At 33.5% G+C, this 19,550-nt stretch overlaps 1 protein-coding gene across 1 annotated transcript in view; it reads right to left on the bottom strand.

Moving 5' to 3' along the window:
• The window catches only part of LOC145296177 (uncharacterized), a 49,681-nt gene that overhangs the window by 637 nt on the left and 29,494 nt on the right, over positions 1 to 19,550 (bottom strand). Inside the window, exons 10-13 of the mRNA XM_080142385.1 lie at positions 16,268 to 16,375; positions 14,507 to 14,614; positions 5,300 to 5,413; positions 2,641 to 2,779 (exon numbers count right to left, since the gene is read on the bottom strand). Coding sequence (XP_079998511.1) covers positions 2,641 to 2,779; positions 5,300 to 5,413; positions 14,507 to 14,614; positions 16,268 to 16,375 — 469 coding nt within the window. The remainder of the gene's footprint in view (positions 1 to 2,640; positions 2,780 to 5,299; positions 5,414 to 14,506; positions 14,615 to 16,267; positions 16,376 to 19,550) is intronic.

Here is a 19,550-nt window from a genome sequence, read left to right as displayed (position 1 = left end):
AGCATGCTAATCACAGATTAAATAAAGGGGTTCTCTTCAAAATTCTATCCAGATTCTTGAGTTCAACAGAAAGATTCCCAAATCCAACAAGATTTACCTGAAGAAGGTCGCAGGTTACATGGGTCGAAACATTGTGCGAATAATACTCAAAATGAGAATATTAATCCGAAAAATCCAAATAATACATAAAAAAAAATAGATCCAACAACAACGCTTTGTGTTTTCTGTATGCATTTTGTTATTCACATATATTCTGCGAATACACTTCGGTTGAATCTTGTGAATGAAAGGAAGAGGAGGGAGCGGTTGTTATTTATAATTAAAAATGTATTGTAATTTGCAGGCAATTATGAATGAAAGAAGAAATAAATAAATGACAGAACTTATCAAATTCTTGGAGATACTTTACTAGATAGAAGAATACGAAGTGATTTCAACGAAACTTGCAAAATAATTAATGCCATCTCTAAATGTAGAGGAAATTAGAAAAATTAATGAATTAATTCTTTTGGTAATAGGTTAACATATTTTTTTAAACAAGTTACCAATTCAGATTAAAAAGAATAATAGCATAAAAAAGTTTCAAGATGGAATTAGATGAATTCAAAACTAATGGTGAGAAAAAGAAACAAGAGGGCATTTTGGGGAACTATTGAAATTTGATCTGTATATCAATATTTTATTAATAGTGCGAATTTTTCTGAACAATGGTATTTGTAAGCTTCTTTTTACTATCAGGATAACCACGGTCAAGAGACACTCAATAATAAGAGTTAATGAGATGGGAAAGAATGCTAGCTGAGAGATGAGGAACACTGTAGAAGTAATAACATTCATTAATGGTATGAACTGTGTTTGTTTACTTTGGGGCGGTCGATGACAAAAATTTATTCAAATTGGGTTTAAAAACGACAAGTTGTAATCAATAGAGAATAAGTCCCACAATAAACAATAATCTGTTCTACAGATGGAAAGCCCTTGCAAAGAAACTCTGTCCATCGAAATTCTGCCTGACATTAGACACATGAAGGAAGAAAAGAAATTCTTCTTTTGTTGTAAAAGGACAAGTTCTGGCTGTGAATGTCTTACAAGGAAGAAACCAAAGATTAGAGCTCAGTCAAGCATCTTTCATATGAGAAAGACGGTTGCAGTGAAGAGAAAAGATCACTTCCCCCCTCGCTAGATTTTGAAATCGATTTTGTTCTCTGTCAATACAAGGAAGAGTGCTCTATGTATCACCTCCCTAGATGTGGTAGCAGTACTCCCTCTTCGAAAAATTGTAAGGAGAATGAATTTAATCTGCGAATTAGGAAATCGTGGGATGGACTGGACAGGTTGAAAGCAATCTGGAAGTTAAATCTTCCTGCACAGATGAAATGTAACTTCTTTGAAGCTACTATTACATCAGTTCTCATGTATGGACGTAGCACCTAGACTTTTACCAACGGATTAGAAAAGAAACTTGATGATGATGTGTACAGCAGGATGTGAAGAATTCCTTTTGACATCACCTGTAGGCAGCATCTCACAGGAGAGAAACTCTATGGTATCTTACAAAGTATACTTCCATTAGTTCATGAGAATGTGCTCTGTTTTGCTTGTGTTTACGAAAAACCCAAAGCAATTTGAAATTTCTTCAAGATAACATAGTTTTTTTTTTTAAAATGGAAATCGTTCTAAACAAGGCTTGAAGCCACTTAATGTAAGGAGCTAAAAATATCACTTCAAAATTAACCAATGATAAGTATTGTATGGATAGATTCCAACCCAGAAAACAATAATTCTTCCCGTTTGTCAGAATCAGCGTTGGCGAATATGAAAGTGAGAGTAACAAGACCGGTGATAGCTTAAGATCCACTTTCAATTTTTCTCGGTTAAAAAAGAAATGAAAGTAAAAAGACTCCAAGGCAACCTCATACAGATACAATTAAGTCAGTATTGGAAATGTTTTCAATTACTAATGAGAGATGAATATTACTAAAGCAACTTCCCAAAACTTTTGAAAAAGACGTCATTGCTATGAGAAGATAAACAATGAAAGCTGTTCATTAATCACAAATAAAATTCCGGATCAAGAATAGATGTTATCATTGTACTCAGCCATAGCAGCGATCTGTGTTTTCTGGGTGCATTTCGTTATTCACATATTCTGCGAATACACTTCGATCTAATCTTGTGAATGAAACGAAAAGGAACGAGTGATTTTTATTCATAATTAAAAAGGTATATCAATCTGCTGTCAACTATGAATGAAGGGAAGGGGTGAGCGATAACGGTGCCTGTGTATTATGTCGCCTTTTAAAAACTGTGGCGGTGGCCATGAGTTACAAGAGAGTTGATAAATGTGAAAAGGCGACAAAGCTTGCTACCCTATTTATGGGAGACGTAGTTCTGGGAGTCAGATTTCTCGGATAAAATGTAGTAATAAATGAAAGTATGTAAAATAAAAAGATATTTTCTTGAAAAACCCATAATGATGTAGGATAATTGCGAAACAGAAATGTTTATCATTGGAAGTACTCATTTATTTTCTCATGGAGACTGACTTTACAAGGAAAAAATCATTTTAGATATTAGAAGAAGAAGAAGAAGAAGAAGAAGAGGCTAATTATATGCGTGACAAACTTATTTTATACTTACTTATGCCTGAGATATTTACAGATGAAAGCAGCCCAATCTCTTGACCATTTGCTGCTGCACACCATGTCTGTTTGACCTTGAACGGTTAGTGTCAGGATTGCAGTGGAATTTCTTGGTGATTCTTCTTTACGTAGAGACACTAAAAAGTATTAAAAAGTATTAACTTATATGCTTCTATTTTCTTTTTCATATAATAATTGCATGGGTATATATAATTAGTAACTTATACTCATTCTTATTAACATTTCATGATAGTGTTGGAAGAGGCAGCGGCAGTGAATACTATATTTACATATCGACACTTGATCAAACAAAATCCCTAATCAGAGTATACAGTAGATCACCAGTTTTTACATCAGAGTATATATATATATATATATATATATATATATATATATATATATATATATATATATATATATATACTTTGTATATACTTTGTAGAACATCAGAGTATATATATATATATATATATATATATATATATATATATAATCTGATGTTCTGTATATATATATATATATATATATATATATATATATATATATAATCTGATGTAAAAGTCTGTGGTCTATTGTATACTTGTATACCCTGTCCTGTGGCAGTCATCTGCACCAACAAAGGTTAGCAGTAATACCAAAAAGTGGGTTTGGTTCTACACAAAGGCTTCGTCACTATAAACAAATCATCTGTGTGGATTTCCGAGCAACTCAGTTATTATGACAGAAGTTCATACATTGAAATTGATGGGAGAGTCCATCATTTATATATATTCCAGTAGAATGGGCAAGTAGAGGGATCAGTTGAGTCTCTATGGATTTTTAAATATGCAGGTGTTTGCGTCTTCAGGTGGTGGACTGTTTGTCTTCGGCTGGAAGATATGTTTGTCCATTTTTAAAAGCCTGTTTATTTGTTAGAAAGAAGTGTCACTGTAACTTTACAAGTTAAACATCATTACTCGTTTTAAATTAGATTTGCGGTTTCCTTTGGTGAAATCAAACCACTTGAAATCTTAAAAAAGCTAATGTCCACTCCATATACAAGATACTCTGACCATTATATTTTTGTGTCCATAGATTAACAGCTCATAAATATCGAGTAGTCGTGCAGTGTAGTTTAACTATTATCTCTCTCTCTCTCTCTCTCTCTCTCTCTCTCTATATATATATATATATATATATATATATATATATATATATATATATATGAACAAATGATTAATAAAACATGTTAAAAGACATCTTGAAAAAGAGTTAAAAACATATCTAATTTTAAAAAAGGAAACACAAGATAAGTGGATAGTCCTTAATCCGCGGAGTTTCGAAGAAATACTCTCCTTCACATCAGAGGGCAGGAATTAGCAAAATGCAGGATCGGATTTTGCATATAAAAGTATTTAATGAAACTACAAGTAAGTCACAGATCTTACTTGGTTAAAAAAGGGTGAGGTAAAGGGAACAGGAGGCAAAAGAAAAATGATAAAAAGATTTCACATGAATGGACAGTCCGGTGAAGGGTAAAAATCCAAAAATGGTAAAATCCAAAACGGTCGAATTTAAAATTTCAATCGAATTGGTAAATTCCAAATGGTCCAAAATAATCCAAAAGGCAGAGTTCCTTGGAAAAAAGCGCAAATTCCAGCAAGATAGGCAGAGGGGATAAGTTGGGTTTCTGAGGATCTCAGAGACAGATAGATCTTCGGGCCCTAAACTGATAAACTGTGTTTGGTTAGCAAATATGTTGGCCTTAATTAGCAACCTTGTCATTAGGTAGAAAACAAATAAGTGCCATAGTAACTTCTCGAAATAAAACGTCCTTACTTGTTTGAAACTTGAATTGTGGTCTTGTTTTGAAGGAGAATCCTTTTTTTTTTTTACAGTAGTGACAGATACTACATGCTTGATACTCCAGTCAGTGTCACAATCACACAGTGAATTTAGACAAAGAAAATGAACACACGATCACGATCTGTGCAATAAGTGGGCAAAAATACAGATTCACAAATGTATGAAGATAATAGTGTTGTCTGATATTGTCTGATTTGAAATTTCTCCACTATGATTTTTATATGGTCTAGACAGCACTTTATTTTTATAAAACGGAAAGGCAGTAAACACAAACATTTTCTTTTTTTTACTAACTCAAGTATAAAAATTAAAAGAGTATCAATGTGAACAGTGAGAAAACATCATGATGATTAGTAATGATGGTGATGATTGGGTAGAATTTCATTATTTACGAAGCTGGTTAAATAAGAATTTGTTTACATTGGACTTAAAAATGACCATATTCTAATCAGCTGGGAAGTAGCTCACTAAAATATAGTTGTTTGTTGGACAATTCTAAGACAGAAACTTTGTACAGGAAAATCTCACTGAGTTTTAGGTAAAGAAAGGAGTAGGGATGAGTTCTTGTTATGAATGTTTTATAGGGGAGACCATAGATTGAAGCTCAGTCGTGAAAATAAGGATAGAGTAGAGAAATACTAGTAACGTCTCTTCCGTAAGAAAGAGGTAGTGGGGATGAGAAAAGAGCACCGCGTGAAAGATTAAACCTGAGAGTAGTTGTAATTGAGAGGTGACCCCCCACACTTCCCAAAGCTCCCCAGTTGGGGCCGCATCACTTGATACAGTTTTGGGATGTAGGAAAATTGGCTCACCACACGTAGCTTCATCTTCTCCATCTAAACAATCCCAATTCATATCGCAAACTTTGCTTCGATGTATACACTTGTAGCCACGCGTACAAATAAACTCATCCGGCCGACAATTATCTGAAATAGAAGGAAATACAAAAACACATTTACTTAAAGAGAACATCATAAAAAAAAAGCTGTTTGATAGAATGTCTGACTCAACAAAATTGCAGTTCACATCTACAGATATAAAAAATAATAATTTGATGGAATCACTTCAGTCTCCAATCGGATGTTTTTATGGTTTTATGTTGTTTTTTTTTTTCGAGTACATTCTGAAATATTTTAACATTGAAAATCATCTCAAGTAAGTAATATCTTTAACCATAACCAGAAACTGACTCTAAGTTCAGGTAGTAACAGACCTCCCTTCCCATAAAAAAATCAATTTGGAAAAGGGAATGATTGAGTAAAAATAGATAAATGAATTAAAGAAGGAATAAAAAATAATTCAATAGTAAAAACAGAAAAATATTGGCATCCTTTGTTTATGTGTATTTCTGTTCTTTTTTTTTGTTTTTGTTTTTTTCTCTTCTTTTTGTTTTATTTTCAGCAGATTATTAAAATATGGCTACTAGGTCAGAAATGTCGAAATACTATAGACCAGAGGAGTCTACTATTTCTCAACTTGCGAGTTACATTCAAAATGATCAGATCAAAATGATTTATATACATTAAAAAAATCGCTAAACATATATTTATTTATAGAGAAATTGCCATGAATCGGCGTTTAATTCTATAAATCAAAATTCTTCTTTTTTTTTTAATTTTCTTCCTTTGAAGATTGTAATGCTGGGTATGGGACAGCCAAATCAGCTGCCAACATTGCCCTGCTTTTTATTGAAACCAACCGAGAGCTCTTTTTAGTATCCTCGTTGTTCCCTTAAGTGCAATTGTCTGGATCTCTTTTGCATTGGTTCACCAGCAATATTAGTTAGGTAGGACTTCAGGTTCTTCTTCATAAGCCCTGTGGCACCTATAATAATTGGTATGATTGATATCTCCCTAAGATTCCAGTTTCTTTTCATATCATACAGGAGACCTTGATATTTGGTCTGTTTCTCCCTTTCAGCTCTGTTCAAACCTCCATCATTAGGGACACTCACTTCAACCAAGGTTGCTGCTCTCTCTAACTTATTTCATATAACTATGCCAGGTTTCACAGCAGTATTTTCAAGGTAGGTGGCTGTAGGGATTACATGGTCGTAATGTATGGTATACCATGAATCGAGTTACACATGATGAAGTATAGAGTTGAGAAATAGGATAGAAAGTTACAAAATAATTAGAAGTTGAACTTTGCTTAAACATCGCAGAGAGAGAGAGAGAGAGAGAGAGAGAGAGAGAGAGAGAGAGAGAGAGAGAGAAAATGAGAGCGAAAGAGATTTCTGTTCAATTCCAAGAGATGATGGATACTGTTTGTAAGGGTGCCTGTGCAGAGATTTATTGGGAAGCAAAGATTGCATAATCTTCAACTGCACTTTTCTTCAACCGACATTGAACTTCTGCTTCCGCTCCCCTCAAATAGGTAACGTTTACCATGGCCATGGATAACTACAGTTATTTGCACGGAATGCAACAGAAATGTATCAAATCATTGGATAATCACCGTCAACAACTAACAATCTTCATATCCATAGGTGATTCACAACAACCAATAGTTGGCAGATCTATCCACTCCTCTTTTTTGCCCCTTTGCATAAATCTGGATTAAACTAAACATAGCTCATATTCTTTACTCTTATACCTAGTAACTGTGTTTCAAAATTCATAATGATGGCTCAAATAATTATACAGTCTTGAAAAACGAACATTTCAATATTAATTGAACTAAAAATACTGAAAGATTAAGAACTGCATTATATATAGAATTTTTGCCCATTAAAAAGTGGCCAAAAGTTAAAGCCCGTTGACTTAGAATGGATGCTTTATACCAAACTTCCAGAATAAATTTGGTGTGTGCTGACTAATCTGTTTTAATCCCTAACTGTTCACTGAACGGATAGCATGATTCTTATTTCGCTGCATCTTAACATAACAAGCATCCATACAAAATTTCAACGAGATCAGACTAGTAGTTTCTAAGAAAAAGTGAAACAAACAGACACACAGTCTTAGAGGAATATGATATAGATATTACATGCAGGATATGATATATAGCGTGAGTCACGGGAAACGGATATTTCTAGAACGCTCCTTGTTTCCTTGACTAAGGGATATGCAGTGAGTAAGGTAATCTTGAAATATTCGCAGAGTTTTGTTTTCCTTTAAAACATCCGTTTCCCGTGCCTCACTCTGTATTAGAGTTAATTAGATGTTCAAATGAGAAAATGATATTGATATAAAAAAATGTGTAAGATTACAATACAAAACAGAAAATATTATTATGGGGATTGAAAAACAACATATAATGTGAACCGGATGAAACTGATTACATTGAACACTAGGTATACTTACCCGATGTTGCCCAAGAATCTTTGTACTCTCAGTTTTGCTTCATATTTTTTTTAAAAATATGCTGTTGTTTTTATTGTTGTTTTTTGTTGCTGTTTTTCGCTGTTGTTTTTTGCTGTTGTTTTTGTTGTTGTTTTTTGCTGTTGTTTTTTGTTGTTGTTTTTTCTTTTTTTTGCCAACTTATTATTTTGCTTTTTAAAATAGAGTTTTAAAAGTTAAAATTTAATTGTTACGGTATCTCATTCAATTATAATCTGAATCAAGTGGTTATAAAACTATAACTAATTGTGTTAAGGGCGGATTTTCTTGTAATCTTTATTCTTTGAATAATTGGATTTAAGTAGTTTCCGAAACTGTCAATCTTTTAATGCATGTAGATTTGCTAAGAATGTGAACGTTAAATTGAATGATTATCGTATACCCTGGTAAAGATTAAATTAATAACTGAAGCAAATCGTATTAAAACTATTGTAGCAAACATAAATAAAATAAAGATTTATTTTCTCACGCAAACCAATGCCCCTGCTGTGCAATTTGGTCACTTCAGCCTGCAGGGCGCAGTAATTCCATTTGTCCTCTCTAAAGAATTTCTTTAACCTTTTTTATGGTCGGTCAGCCGAGGGAACCCAAGAAGCAACAAGGAAAGGCATCACGTCTCCCTCCTATCTCTCTCTCTCTCTCTCTCTCTCTCTCTCTCTCTCTCTCTGTCCCTGTCCACTGGACGTTGCAAATGCTGGCCTACTATCAACAACCAAAAGAATTTTCTACTCTTATATTTTCCTCAGTCGAACACTGTTCAGTTTTCTGTCCTTGAAATGAACCTCTTTGTCGCTGTTTTAAAAGAGGTTTTGCTTTCCTTCTGTGTTACTTTTTCGTTTACTATTAATATATACAGAGGTGCATTTCGCATCTTTAAACGATAACTAATAGAGAAAGGTAGTTTGCTTGAAGCATTGCTATGAAATAGATATGAAAGAGTATAAGAAGGCTATCGCAATGCAGGGAACCGGCTGTTGTATTGGAGTGACATATGAACAAAAATGAATAAACGAAAGAAGATCATATTTATTTTGTTATTTTATTTAACTTCATATATCCATTTATTTTTCAACATACAATGCAAATCAGTAAAAATTCTTTGGTCCGTTTTCTTTTGAAAAAGAGATTCTATCTCGAAATATTAAGACCTTCACCATCTCAGTTACATAAAACAGTAAGCTCATTTTTATTGATTTATATTGTGATTAGGTTGAAAAATAAATGGATATACGAAGTTGCATAAAATAACAAAACAAATAAGACCTTTTTTCGTTTGTTTATTTTTGTTCATACATTACCAATACAACAGGCGGTTCCCTGCATTGCTATAGCCTTCTTATACTCTTCCATATCTAAACTATAACTAATTTTATCATGCTAATGTTGTTCTAGACACCATTCATAAAACTATTTGATGCAAAAGGCTTCTAAAGATTTCAATGTCTTAATTCATGAAAATTTGATAAGAATTTATGGCGAGAGGTAACTTTCTATTGAGCTCAAATTTCAAAAGAAGGTTGCATAAATTTGAATTAGAATTATTGAATGATAAATTTAACGTTTAATTACTACAGTTAGGTTGATGTGAAAACTATGCACACACACGCACACGCACACACACACACACGCACGCACACACACACGCACACACACATGCACACACACATGCACATACATGCACACACGCACGCACATACACATATGTGTGAAGTTATCATATAATTGTCTTAACAGTGATAAGAAAATTTTGAAGGAAAGGAATGCATTGTGTTGGGCTGCAAGGATAAACAAAAAAGGATTTTTTTTTTAAATGAATGAATTTCTCAATTAATCCAGGATACACATTTGTTTGTTCGTGTGAAGTTGATCCAATGGATCAGGGTGCGTGTGTCGTATTTGGAGCAACATTTTACAACAACAAAAAAAATAAAACGCATAGTACATATAAGGTGGAGGATGCTTGGTCACAATGGTTTCAGGGGTTGATGCAACACTCAGGGGTTAGGAATAACATCTCACAAGTTGTGCTAATTAGTTTTACAAATACCTTTGAAAGGACTAACTATGGTAGTTGTAGTAGCAGTGGTAGTAGTAGTAGTAGTAGATGGAGTAGTAGTAGTAGTAGTAGTTGCTGCTGCTGTTGATTCTAAATTTCCAATTGAATTGTTCTTCTTATCTGGAAAAAGGGTTCATTTTTATCAATACGAAATGGTAGGATTTTCTTGTACTTTTTTTTTCACCCATTAAAATATTTCGAAAAACATTAATCAACTTTCCCAAATATCTGTACAATCTCCAAAATTTTACAATTAAATACAAACATTTTTTTCATACAATAAATCCATATCGCACTGATCGGCATGATAGCTGATTCTGTTGTTGGTATTTGGATTGACTGCTTGAAAAGGTTGACAGCATCCATAAATAAAAGTGCTACTATGGAAATGACTGGATTTGAACTTGGTATACTCAGGTCGAAAGTCGATGTTGTTAACTATTAAGTGTTGAGATATTATGTTGAACAAAGATGGCGGCAGTAAATCAAATCGGCGAAGAATCAATGCAGTCCTGATCTCGAGTGTTGAATAATTCTTAGTAACAAAGATGGCGGCGAAGAATCAATGAAGCCACGATTCAGTCGTTTCGAGACAGAGGTTGACAGCGAACTGAATTGAATCCAAAATTCGATATTCTTTATAATAACGTTTGGAGCTTCTGATTGGTTGATTTTATAATAACGTTTGAAGCTTCTGATTGGTTGATTTTATAATAACGTTTGAAGCTTCTGATTGGTTGATTTTATAATAACGTTTGAAGCTTCTGATTGGTTGATTTTATAATAACGTTTGAAGCTTCTGATTGGTTGAAATCATTGAAGTCATACTCTCATCAATAGTCAAAAGTATTTTAGCAATTAATCACTGTCACATCCATGAAGTCATATTTAGAAATGTTTAAACTATCATAAAATGCATTTTGTAGTTGCATCGAGTTCTGTTATTCTGTTCATTATTTTCAGTCCTCTCATAATATTCATCATCATTCAACTGTTAATCTATCGATCTCATTAACCCTTATCCTCGAATAGCTTTTAGTCTAGCTAAATGGTTACTCATTAGAAAAAAAATTCACCAAGCAAGGTAGTACATGTATTATTTAGATTTTTTGGACTGCTGTTCTCATCTTGATTGTCATTTTCACGTTTCCGTCGAAGTAAACTCCGACCTTCTTCACGTGCATCATATCAAACTTGGTAATTTTCTGTCAAACTCAAGAATGTTTCCCTGTTTCCGTCGAACTTGAAAATATGCACAGAATTTCAACTGGAACCCTTTATTGAATTCCTAAGAGTATCATTTCGTCAGCCATGACGGGGTAGAAGTCCTCAGTAATTTGCAATTGTATTTTGAGTGTTGAGAACTGAACTTTCAACCTCCAGAAGAATGTAACTTATAACTGAATTTACCAAGTACTTTATCCACTACGTCACGGGTAACACTCAAGGTGAGAACAAAGAATCCAAATAATACAAATAATCAATCCTTATCTCAAAAATTCAGAAACAAGGTATTAAATAGTTGCAACATTGCAAAACGTTTCCATGTTGGTTGTGATGCAAATACCATGTCGGTGCAGACAGAAAACTTTAAAATATAAAACCCTAGAATTTGTAAAAGAAGATATTTTGTAAATGGACCAAGGTCGGTAATCAGCAATAAACTAGTGCCACTGCAGGATTCGGTTTTAAATCATCAAACCCACTCCACCTGCAACCCACGCATTTCTCAGAAGTAATTTTCTCGTGGACCCCCCTTTCCTCCCCAAAAAAACAAACAGTATCTGCTAGATACAAATTTAGATTTCATTAATAAAAATTAACAAACTATTGAAGTAAAAAAAAAATATTTATTAGACTAGCGGGGGTACCCGGCGTTGCCCGAGTGTTTGTTTCCGGGACGGGGGGGGGGAGTTTTAAAAAATGTTATGGTAGGTAAGTAGGAAGGATTAAACCCGGAGTCATGAGTAAAAGTAGGAAAATAAAGTGTGAAAAAAAACAAAAAAAAAAAACATCTGCAACGTTAACAGTTCGGCCACCAAGAAAAGTCCATTCCAGTTGTTTAGGAAAAAAAAAAAAAAAACGACTACGGTAGGTCGGCACGAACGTGAAAATGTAATGTGAATTGTCCAGCACGCTAACCACTACGCCACAGAGCACTGCAGCTTAGTTTAGTGATTTTAAATAACTTCACATGAAAGAACTACGAAGCCAAACCGGTGTTTTCTTCTCAACTGTTCCACTGTTCCTTGTGAACGATCCCCAAACGGTGTTAAGTGGTGGCAGGGGGAGGAGGAATTTATTAGAGAGAAAATATTTTACCACTTCCATTGATCTTAACCGATTTTGGCCGTGACTTCTCAGCAGAAAAAGTATAGAAATCTAAGATTATCGAGGAATTTGAGAAAAAATAAGCCTATAACACACCTCAGATATTGTTCTGCCGTTTGTGCATATTATATTTGCATGAAATATCTTGATTTTTAATCCTATTAATGTCAAAATCAGACGGGAAAAAATGAGTTCATTTTATTTATATAGAGATTAAATTTTCTTTTCCTAATAAGATTTTTAAAATATTTTTAAGGGAGGCGAGTAATATTATAACAGCACCAACGCGCGCATGCAAATGCATGTGAAATGACGTCATCAGCAAGGAAAATGAAGACTTTAAAAAGGAGATCACATTAGAGACATGAAGAACGTTCAGGATCACGTTAGAAGCCTGAATAACATTCGAGAAGAACGATCATGTGGTTGACGTCATGGCTGTAACAACAAGGAAATAAATATTGTTGTTACAAAGAAAAAGTCAGTAGAAGTTCTTTTCTATTATTTGCCTACTTTGCGATTGAGGCTACAACGTGTTGGTTCCTGCACAATTTTTAAATATTTGTAATGATAATAATAATAATACAGTGTGACTTAACCTGTTCAACAAACAAATATAATTCCTTATAAACTAGGATCGACAAAGAGAAAGAAACATTATTTAATTTAGAAGCTTATCATTTAACTTTCAATTTTTGCTCACAAATTTAGAAAGATTTACTTGGTAAAACCCGGATAGCTAAAAAGTTCCTTTTCTATTATTGAGTCACCATTTATCAAGGTCTAAAAAGGGTTAATGAGATGGAAATGATTGGCAGTCGAAAGATGAGGAATACTATGGGGGTACTAACTTGGTACGAACTGATTATTGCTTACATTACAACAGGATGATTAATGAACATTTTTTATTGACATTGAATTTGAAGACGATCAAGTTGTAGGAAAGCACTTCTGCAGTAATGTGTTCCACACAAAGTCTTCCTGGTGCTAGGCATATGGTAGAAAAACGAATTCTTACTGCAAATATCTTACAAGGAGGAACCAAAGATTGGAGTTCAGTCGAGTACCTTTAATAGAAATCACGTCTCTTCTGTAAGAAAAGGGTTGTAGAGAAGAGAAGAGAGCATATTCTCAACTAGATTTCAAAGTCGATTTTGTACTCTGTCACGGTTGGAAATATGTTCTGTTCGACACCTTCCCAGATGTGGTGGCAGTATTCCATATTTGGACTCATATAGACAGAAGATTGCATCTAGAATTAGGTACTTTCTGGAGCGGTAGAATAATCCAACCATTTTTCCAGTGACTAGCAACAGATCGGATATATGACTTCCACTTTAAATCCAAGATGAACAAGTTATCAAAACAAAAGTCAACTTGAGCTCCGTCTGTATATTGCTTATAGTTCCTTAAATTCCATATTTTGTAGATATTTTGTTGTGGTTTCTTTGACATTATTCTGGTTTCTCTACTAAATAAGGGAGATAATTTTGATCATAACTTTGAATAAAATGGAGAGTCATTTTTACTTTCTATGTAATATAACATATAAAGGCTATATGTCTGTCTGTTTGCCCATCTGTCTGTTCGTCTGTTTCCATATTTTCAAACTCAATCTCATCCGAAACTAAAAGTTGTAGAGTGGCGCTAGGGGCCTCAAATGATTGGATTTCTTATGGACCATTTTTTTTTATGGGTCTTTAACCAGTTAAAAACGTTTTTAAGGGGTCAAAATTTAAAAAAATCGTTATACGTTTTTTTACATTCATCTTAGTTTATTTTCAATTTTAAATTTTTAATCAGTTCATATGCGTGTCACGTTGGTACAGTGGTAACGTTACCAGCTTTGAATGTTACAGTCTTGCTTTCGGTTTCGATTCTGGTACCCAAATACATTTTTTTTTACTTTTGAAATCACGACTCTATAATAATATATACGAAATCTGGACAAATTAAAATATCATACTTAAGCATATTTTACGACTGGTCAAAGCCGGACCCCCCCCCCCACTAGTGTAGTTATACTTCTTGGACATCAGGGTAAGATCAAAATTCAGTACTTGCTCTCTCCTCAGTTGGGTAATGAGAAATCCTTCTGGTGAAATTGTTCTTGTTTTCCCAATAGGTCGGCTCCTTGCCCTCATGAAAAGTCAGGTAAATAGGGACAGACTACTCTAATATTTTTGTGGCTAAAGAATATTTCCATTTGTAATACTATTTAATTGCTTATGACATTTTATGATAATCTCACGCAATCTTTTTCTTAAACATAATATTCTTTGCATACTTACGGCAATGAGCTTCATCTTGTCCATCTGAACAGTCTTTATTGCCATCACACCACCATTCCATTGGGATACATTTGCCATCAGAGCACATCAACTCTCCAAGAGAACAATCTAAAATGAAACCACCACAGTTCAAGGGCGTTCATGTTGATCTTGATTATCATTGCTTAACTAGACATCTTCGAACTCATATTCCTTTATAAAGCGTTACTTTTATCCTCTTAAAAACAGAGCTAGGATTTAGAAGTTTTAAATCTTGTTTCATTAGCATCTGACGTTAAAATAAAACCTTGACCCTTTGTAAAACTTATTATATAGAACTAACAGAATAAACGTACCAGGATGGATGAAATTAATTCTCTGAATAGAACAGTTTTACACCACTTTTATGCCTCCTCTTGTGAAGATTCAAATATAGGTATAATGATGCTAAATCTTATGTCTAGAATCCTTATTCTAATTTGGATCAAAATCCATTATATGAATAGGATTATAGAAAATGTACCAAATTTAAGGCTTATGATTAAGGGGTCTTGAGAAGAAATTGAAATTCAGGCAATCTTGCTTAATTGGTGTCTAATGATTATAGATTAAATTTAATGCAAATCTGATATTTGACTTTTAAATGGGAGGATGTACCCATATTTCAACTTTAAAATAGACTAAATAAACTGAACAAAAATTGAAGGTATCTGAAATTTTACGAATTTACTGATGATTACTATACAATCGTAAATAAGATATAGAGTTTATAAGAAATAGTGTCCTTGTTTTAGAAAGCATCGTTTATATTGGTAATTTAAATGATTAAAAATAATAAATGCAGTTGAGTTTTATTCCCTTTTTTTTTTTAATATTATCGTTGAAGACATATTTCCTCATCCGAATTTCAAATAAAGACACAGTAAAAACCTTTTTAAACATAAAAAAAAAATGATTAAAAAGTAATTTTAATTTTTTTTTTAATTCTGATGAGGATATATATCTACGAAAATTAAATTGAAAAAAAAAAAACTCGATTGCATTCAATAACTTATTATAGCTTATTTCTCTTACATTTAATATAACTTTCACGGTAGCAGAATGGTTAAGCATGTTGGCTTGAGATTACTTGGTCGAGGGTTTTAATTGTTCAATCAACGGTACAGTTATATAAGCCATACTGGTGATTGTTAATGAACATGAAACATATAAGTCTGCAGATAATAAATATTTATTTATAAAAAAATTATTATTTGTATGAGTATAAAAAGACAGACTAGTCCGACAGTATATGAATAAAAGTGAATAATAAAAAATATTTTCAAATGCCAGTAAATGTTATATCAAGCATATATTGATAATAAAATAAAATGCATTGAAAATTTTTTTTATGCCGAAATACAGAAAAATGAATAAACGAGAAAAAAAAACACATTAAATTAAAAGAAAACTGGGCACGTATTCCAGAATTCCATTCCTCCTATAAAAAAAACAAAACATTTTTAATCAAATTTAAATTTTTCCAATTCCCCTCGCCATGTTAAGAATGGCTTTCTAAATTTTCGATTTGGAGTTATCTCATATATTAGCCATAAAATTTGATTTTGTTTATAAAAATAAAACTACACAATCAATTTACGTGATTTTTTATGTACAATTTATATGATTTTTGGAATATGATATTTTCTTTTCCATCGTGGGTTCATATATTATATAGTTTTCTTTATGCTTGATTTTTTCGTGGGGGAGGGAATTCTGGACAAGCACTGCAAGCCATCATACCACAATCCTTTTCATCGCTGTTGTCACCACAATTATCTTCTCGATTACACCATTTGTCCTCTGTGACACACACTTGGTTTTTGCATCTACGATGGGGAGCCGTGCACTCTACAAAGAAAATCGAATCACATTTACACATTTGTTAAAAGTTTTATATTGTTTTTCTGTGTTTACATTGTCGAAAAAATCTATCTGTTTTCAGACAAATCTGACTTTGTAAAAACGACCTGCAAAAAAAAAAAAAAATGGAATGAAGGAGTGGGCGAGTAAAGAAAGAAAATTAAAGATGGCCTTGTTGAAAAATAAAAAAAACTATCATGCTAATTTGTTGAAAAATAAAAAAAACTATCATGCTAATTTGTTGAAAAATAAAAAAACTATCATACAAATTTGTTGAAAAATAAAAAACCATCATACAAATTTGTTGAAAAATAAAAAAAACTATCATACAAATTTGTTGAAAAATAAAAATAAAAAATTAAAATATTAAAAAATTAAAAAATAAAAAAATAAAAAATTTGTTGCAAAATAAAAAACTATCATAAAAATTTTTTTCAAGAGGTATGGGTACAATTTTAATGCAAATATTTCTCATTGCGAGCATTTTAAAAGAAAATCACCGGTTAATCTTTGTTCCATGTTTAAAAAGAATGTGCCCTCCATAGTATCAGACCTGGTGGAATGGCTAATTGCAGGTATAGATTACTTCATACCCTTCAAAAAATTTCAGCAAAAACCTAACAGCCAACATGTACTGCTGCCATTGCGCAGAGAAATCACTTTTTCTATTGTTTCCAATGTGATAGATGTACCGAAACTAAAGCCGCTTTCAGAACTGCCAGAAACCACTTTAAAAGAGTAATAAAGATCTCGAGAGAGTTGTATGCTCAGTCTGTCAAGTCCAAAGTAGCTGAGCAGTGGCTTAGTTCTCATCAGTTTTGGCAAATAGCAATCAGGATCTTGAACAGAAGCGTGCGCTTCAATCATCAATGGACTTGTGGTAATCTCGTCAGCATCGGACAAAGCCAAGCTCTTTATCAAGAACTTTGCAGCTAATTCTACCCTATGCAATCAAGGCCACTAACCTCCTGTATTTTCTTTAACCTGAAAACATGCTACCCAACATACAAATATATGTGCATGATGTTGCCAAGCTAACCAAAAACCTTGATTCCTGTAAAGCAACTGGCCCTGATGGCATTCTAATTATAGTGCTGAAAAAGCTTCAAGCAGAACTAGCTCTCATACTTACAAATCTGTTTAAGCATTGCCTTAAGAATTGCTTTCCAACACCTTGGAAAACCTTATCAGTATGCCCTGTATTTAAGATTCAGGTGATCGGTCATCTTCCCTCCCAGTATAGACCAATAAGTCTCTTGTGCATCATGAGTAAGTTGCTGGAATCTGTGTTAAATACAGAAGTAGTCAACCACCTCAGCAAAAATAACCTCCTTGGTGATATGCAATATGGTTTCTGTTCTGCTAGATCTACAGCAGATGTGCTAACAGTTATATCTCATAGGATTAGTCAATCTCTCGATGGAGGCTTCCTTTTTAAGGCAAATGCTCTCGACATATCCAAGGCCTTTAATATGGTGTGGCATAAAGATCTACTCCACAAGATCTCCAGTTACGGTATAGCTGGAAATGTCTTCTCAATTATTAAATAATTTCTCTCTGATAGGTTCATAAGAGTAGTGGTTGATGGGCAGAAATCAGAAGATCACTGTATTAATGCTGGAGTTTCTCAGAGGTCTATCCTGGGCCCAACCCCCTTCCTGATCTACATCAATGATCTCCCAAATCACATTCTAAGATCATTCGTTGACATTTATGCTGACACTACCATCTATGGCAACATTTCAAAGGCCGTAAATGACTAAGTTCTCTCTGATTCTCTCTCCTCTAAGTTTGAGCATGTGCAATAGGGAAAGAGGTGGCTGGTTAATTTTAATGCATCTAAAACCAAGCTTCTATCTTTACATCATCAACGCTCTGATCTCTGTCTGGCATCAATTGAAATGAATGGCTCTCATCTTGGGGAGGCTCCTTGTTTTGAAAAATTTCTTTACTCATGATCCGAAATTGAACAAATACATCAAATCCGTTGCTAAGGTCACTGAAAAATAGTGGGACCATTCTATCGCTCCAGTATATATCTCACTGCAATTCTCTCCGTGTATTAGAGCCAAGTACGTCCAATGATGGAGTACTGTTGCCACATCTGGGCAGGAGCTGCTAGAAGCATCTTATCTTGACAGAGATCAAAATAGACTTCCTAGCCTAGTGGGAGATGCCTTTTTCTTTTCTCTGGAACCTCTTCCCCACAGAAGAGACGTCGCAAGCTTCTCTCTCCTTTATCATTATTTTCATGGCAAGTGCTTGTCTGAGCTCCAATTTATGGTCCCGCCCTCGCTAAATTTACACGAAAAACATTCATCTAGATGAAACCACTACCAATAATTTCCCCTACTCTTTATCTGTGCCTAAACCTAAACATAGCTGCGATGAACAAGACTTCTTTCTTAGAACTGCACACCTGTGGAACTCTATTCTGTTTCCCTGCTTTCCAGCTGACTACAATATGGTTGTCTTCAATTCCAATGTAAACAAATTCTTGATGAGCTGCTCCTTTAAGTAATCCAATTTACTAAATTACCACTACTAATGATTACTATGATATTGGCTTATTGACTACTGTATACTCATTAATTCTTGAGTGGTCTCCGGGCCTTGATAACTGGCGACTCCTTTGTAAAAAAAAAACACCATGTAAAAAATGAACTACTTTTTAAAAACGCCTTTTTTTTATTAACTGAAAATAAATGCATTTATTGTACTTGGTTTTATTTTCCTCTATTATTCATTTTGAAAATAAGATGTTACATATTGTTTTGATTGTTCAAACAATTATTCTCATCTTGGGCGTTTCGGTCGATCAACCCTCATGCTGTTGTCACGTGTAAACTCCGTGTTTTTTTTCAACTAAGGAAAAGAGGATTAGCTCTGTTTTGCAAGGAATCAGACCGTAAATTATAAAAAAAAAGAAGTCAATTTTCAGGGGTCACTAAGATATTTTTCTTATGATTCAATCTTTTACTGAATCCTTCTGTTAATTGTTACTATTAGTGAAAAAAAAATACGAAACTGTAGATATGTAATGTTATGATCCTTTAGGCTGTGATCATAGCGTAGTATTTGTTAACTGTGGCAAGCGGGGTCAAGGATCAAAACATTATTATTATTGCTATTGTATTATTATTAATTGATTTGATCGACGGAT

Source organism: Euprymna scolopes, chromosome 16 (assembly GCF_053919585.1).
Source record: "Euprymna scolopes isolate OS-2025 chromosome 16, ASM5391958v1, whole genome shotgun sequence".
NCBI lineage: Eukaryota > Metazoa > Mollusca > Cephalopoda > Sepiida > Sepiolidae > Euprymna > Euprymna scolopes.
The sequence above is the reverse complement of the archived record's forward strand: the minus strand, read 5'-3'. Positions and strand labels throughout refer to the sequence as shown.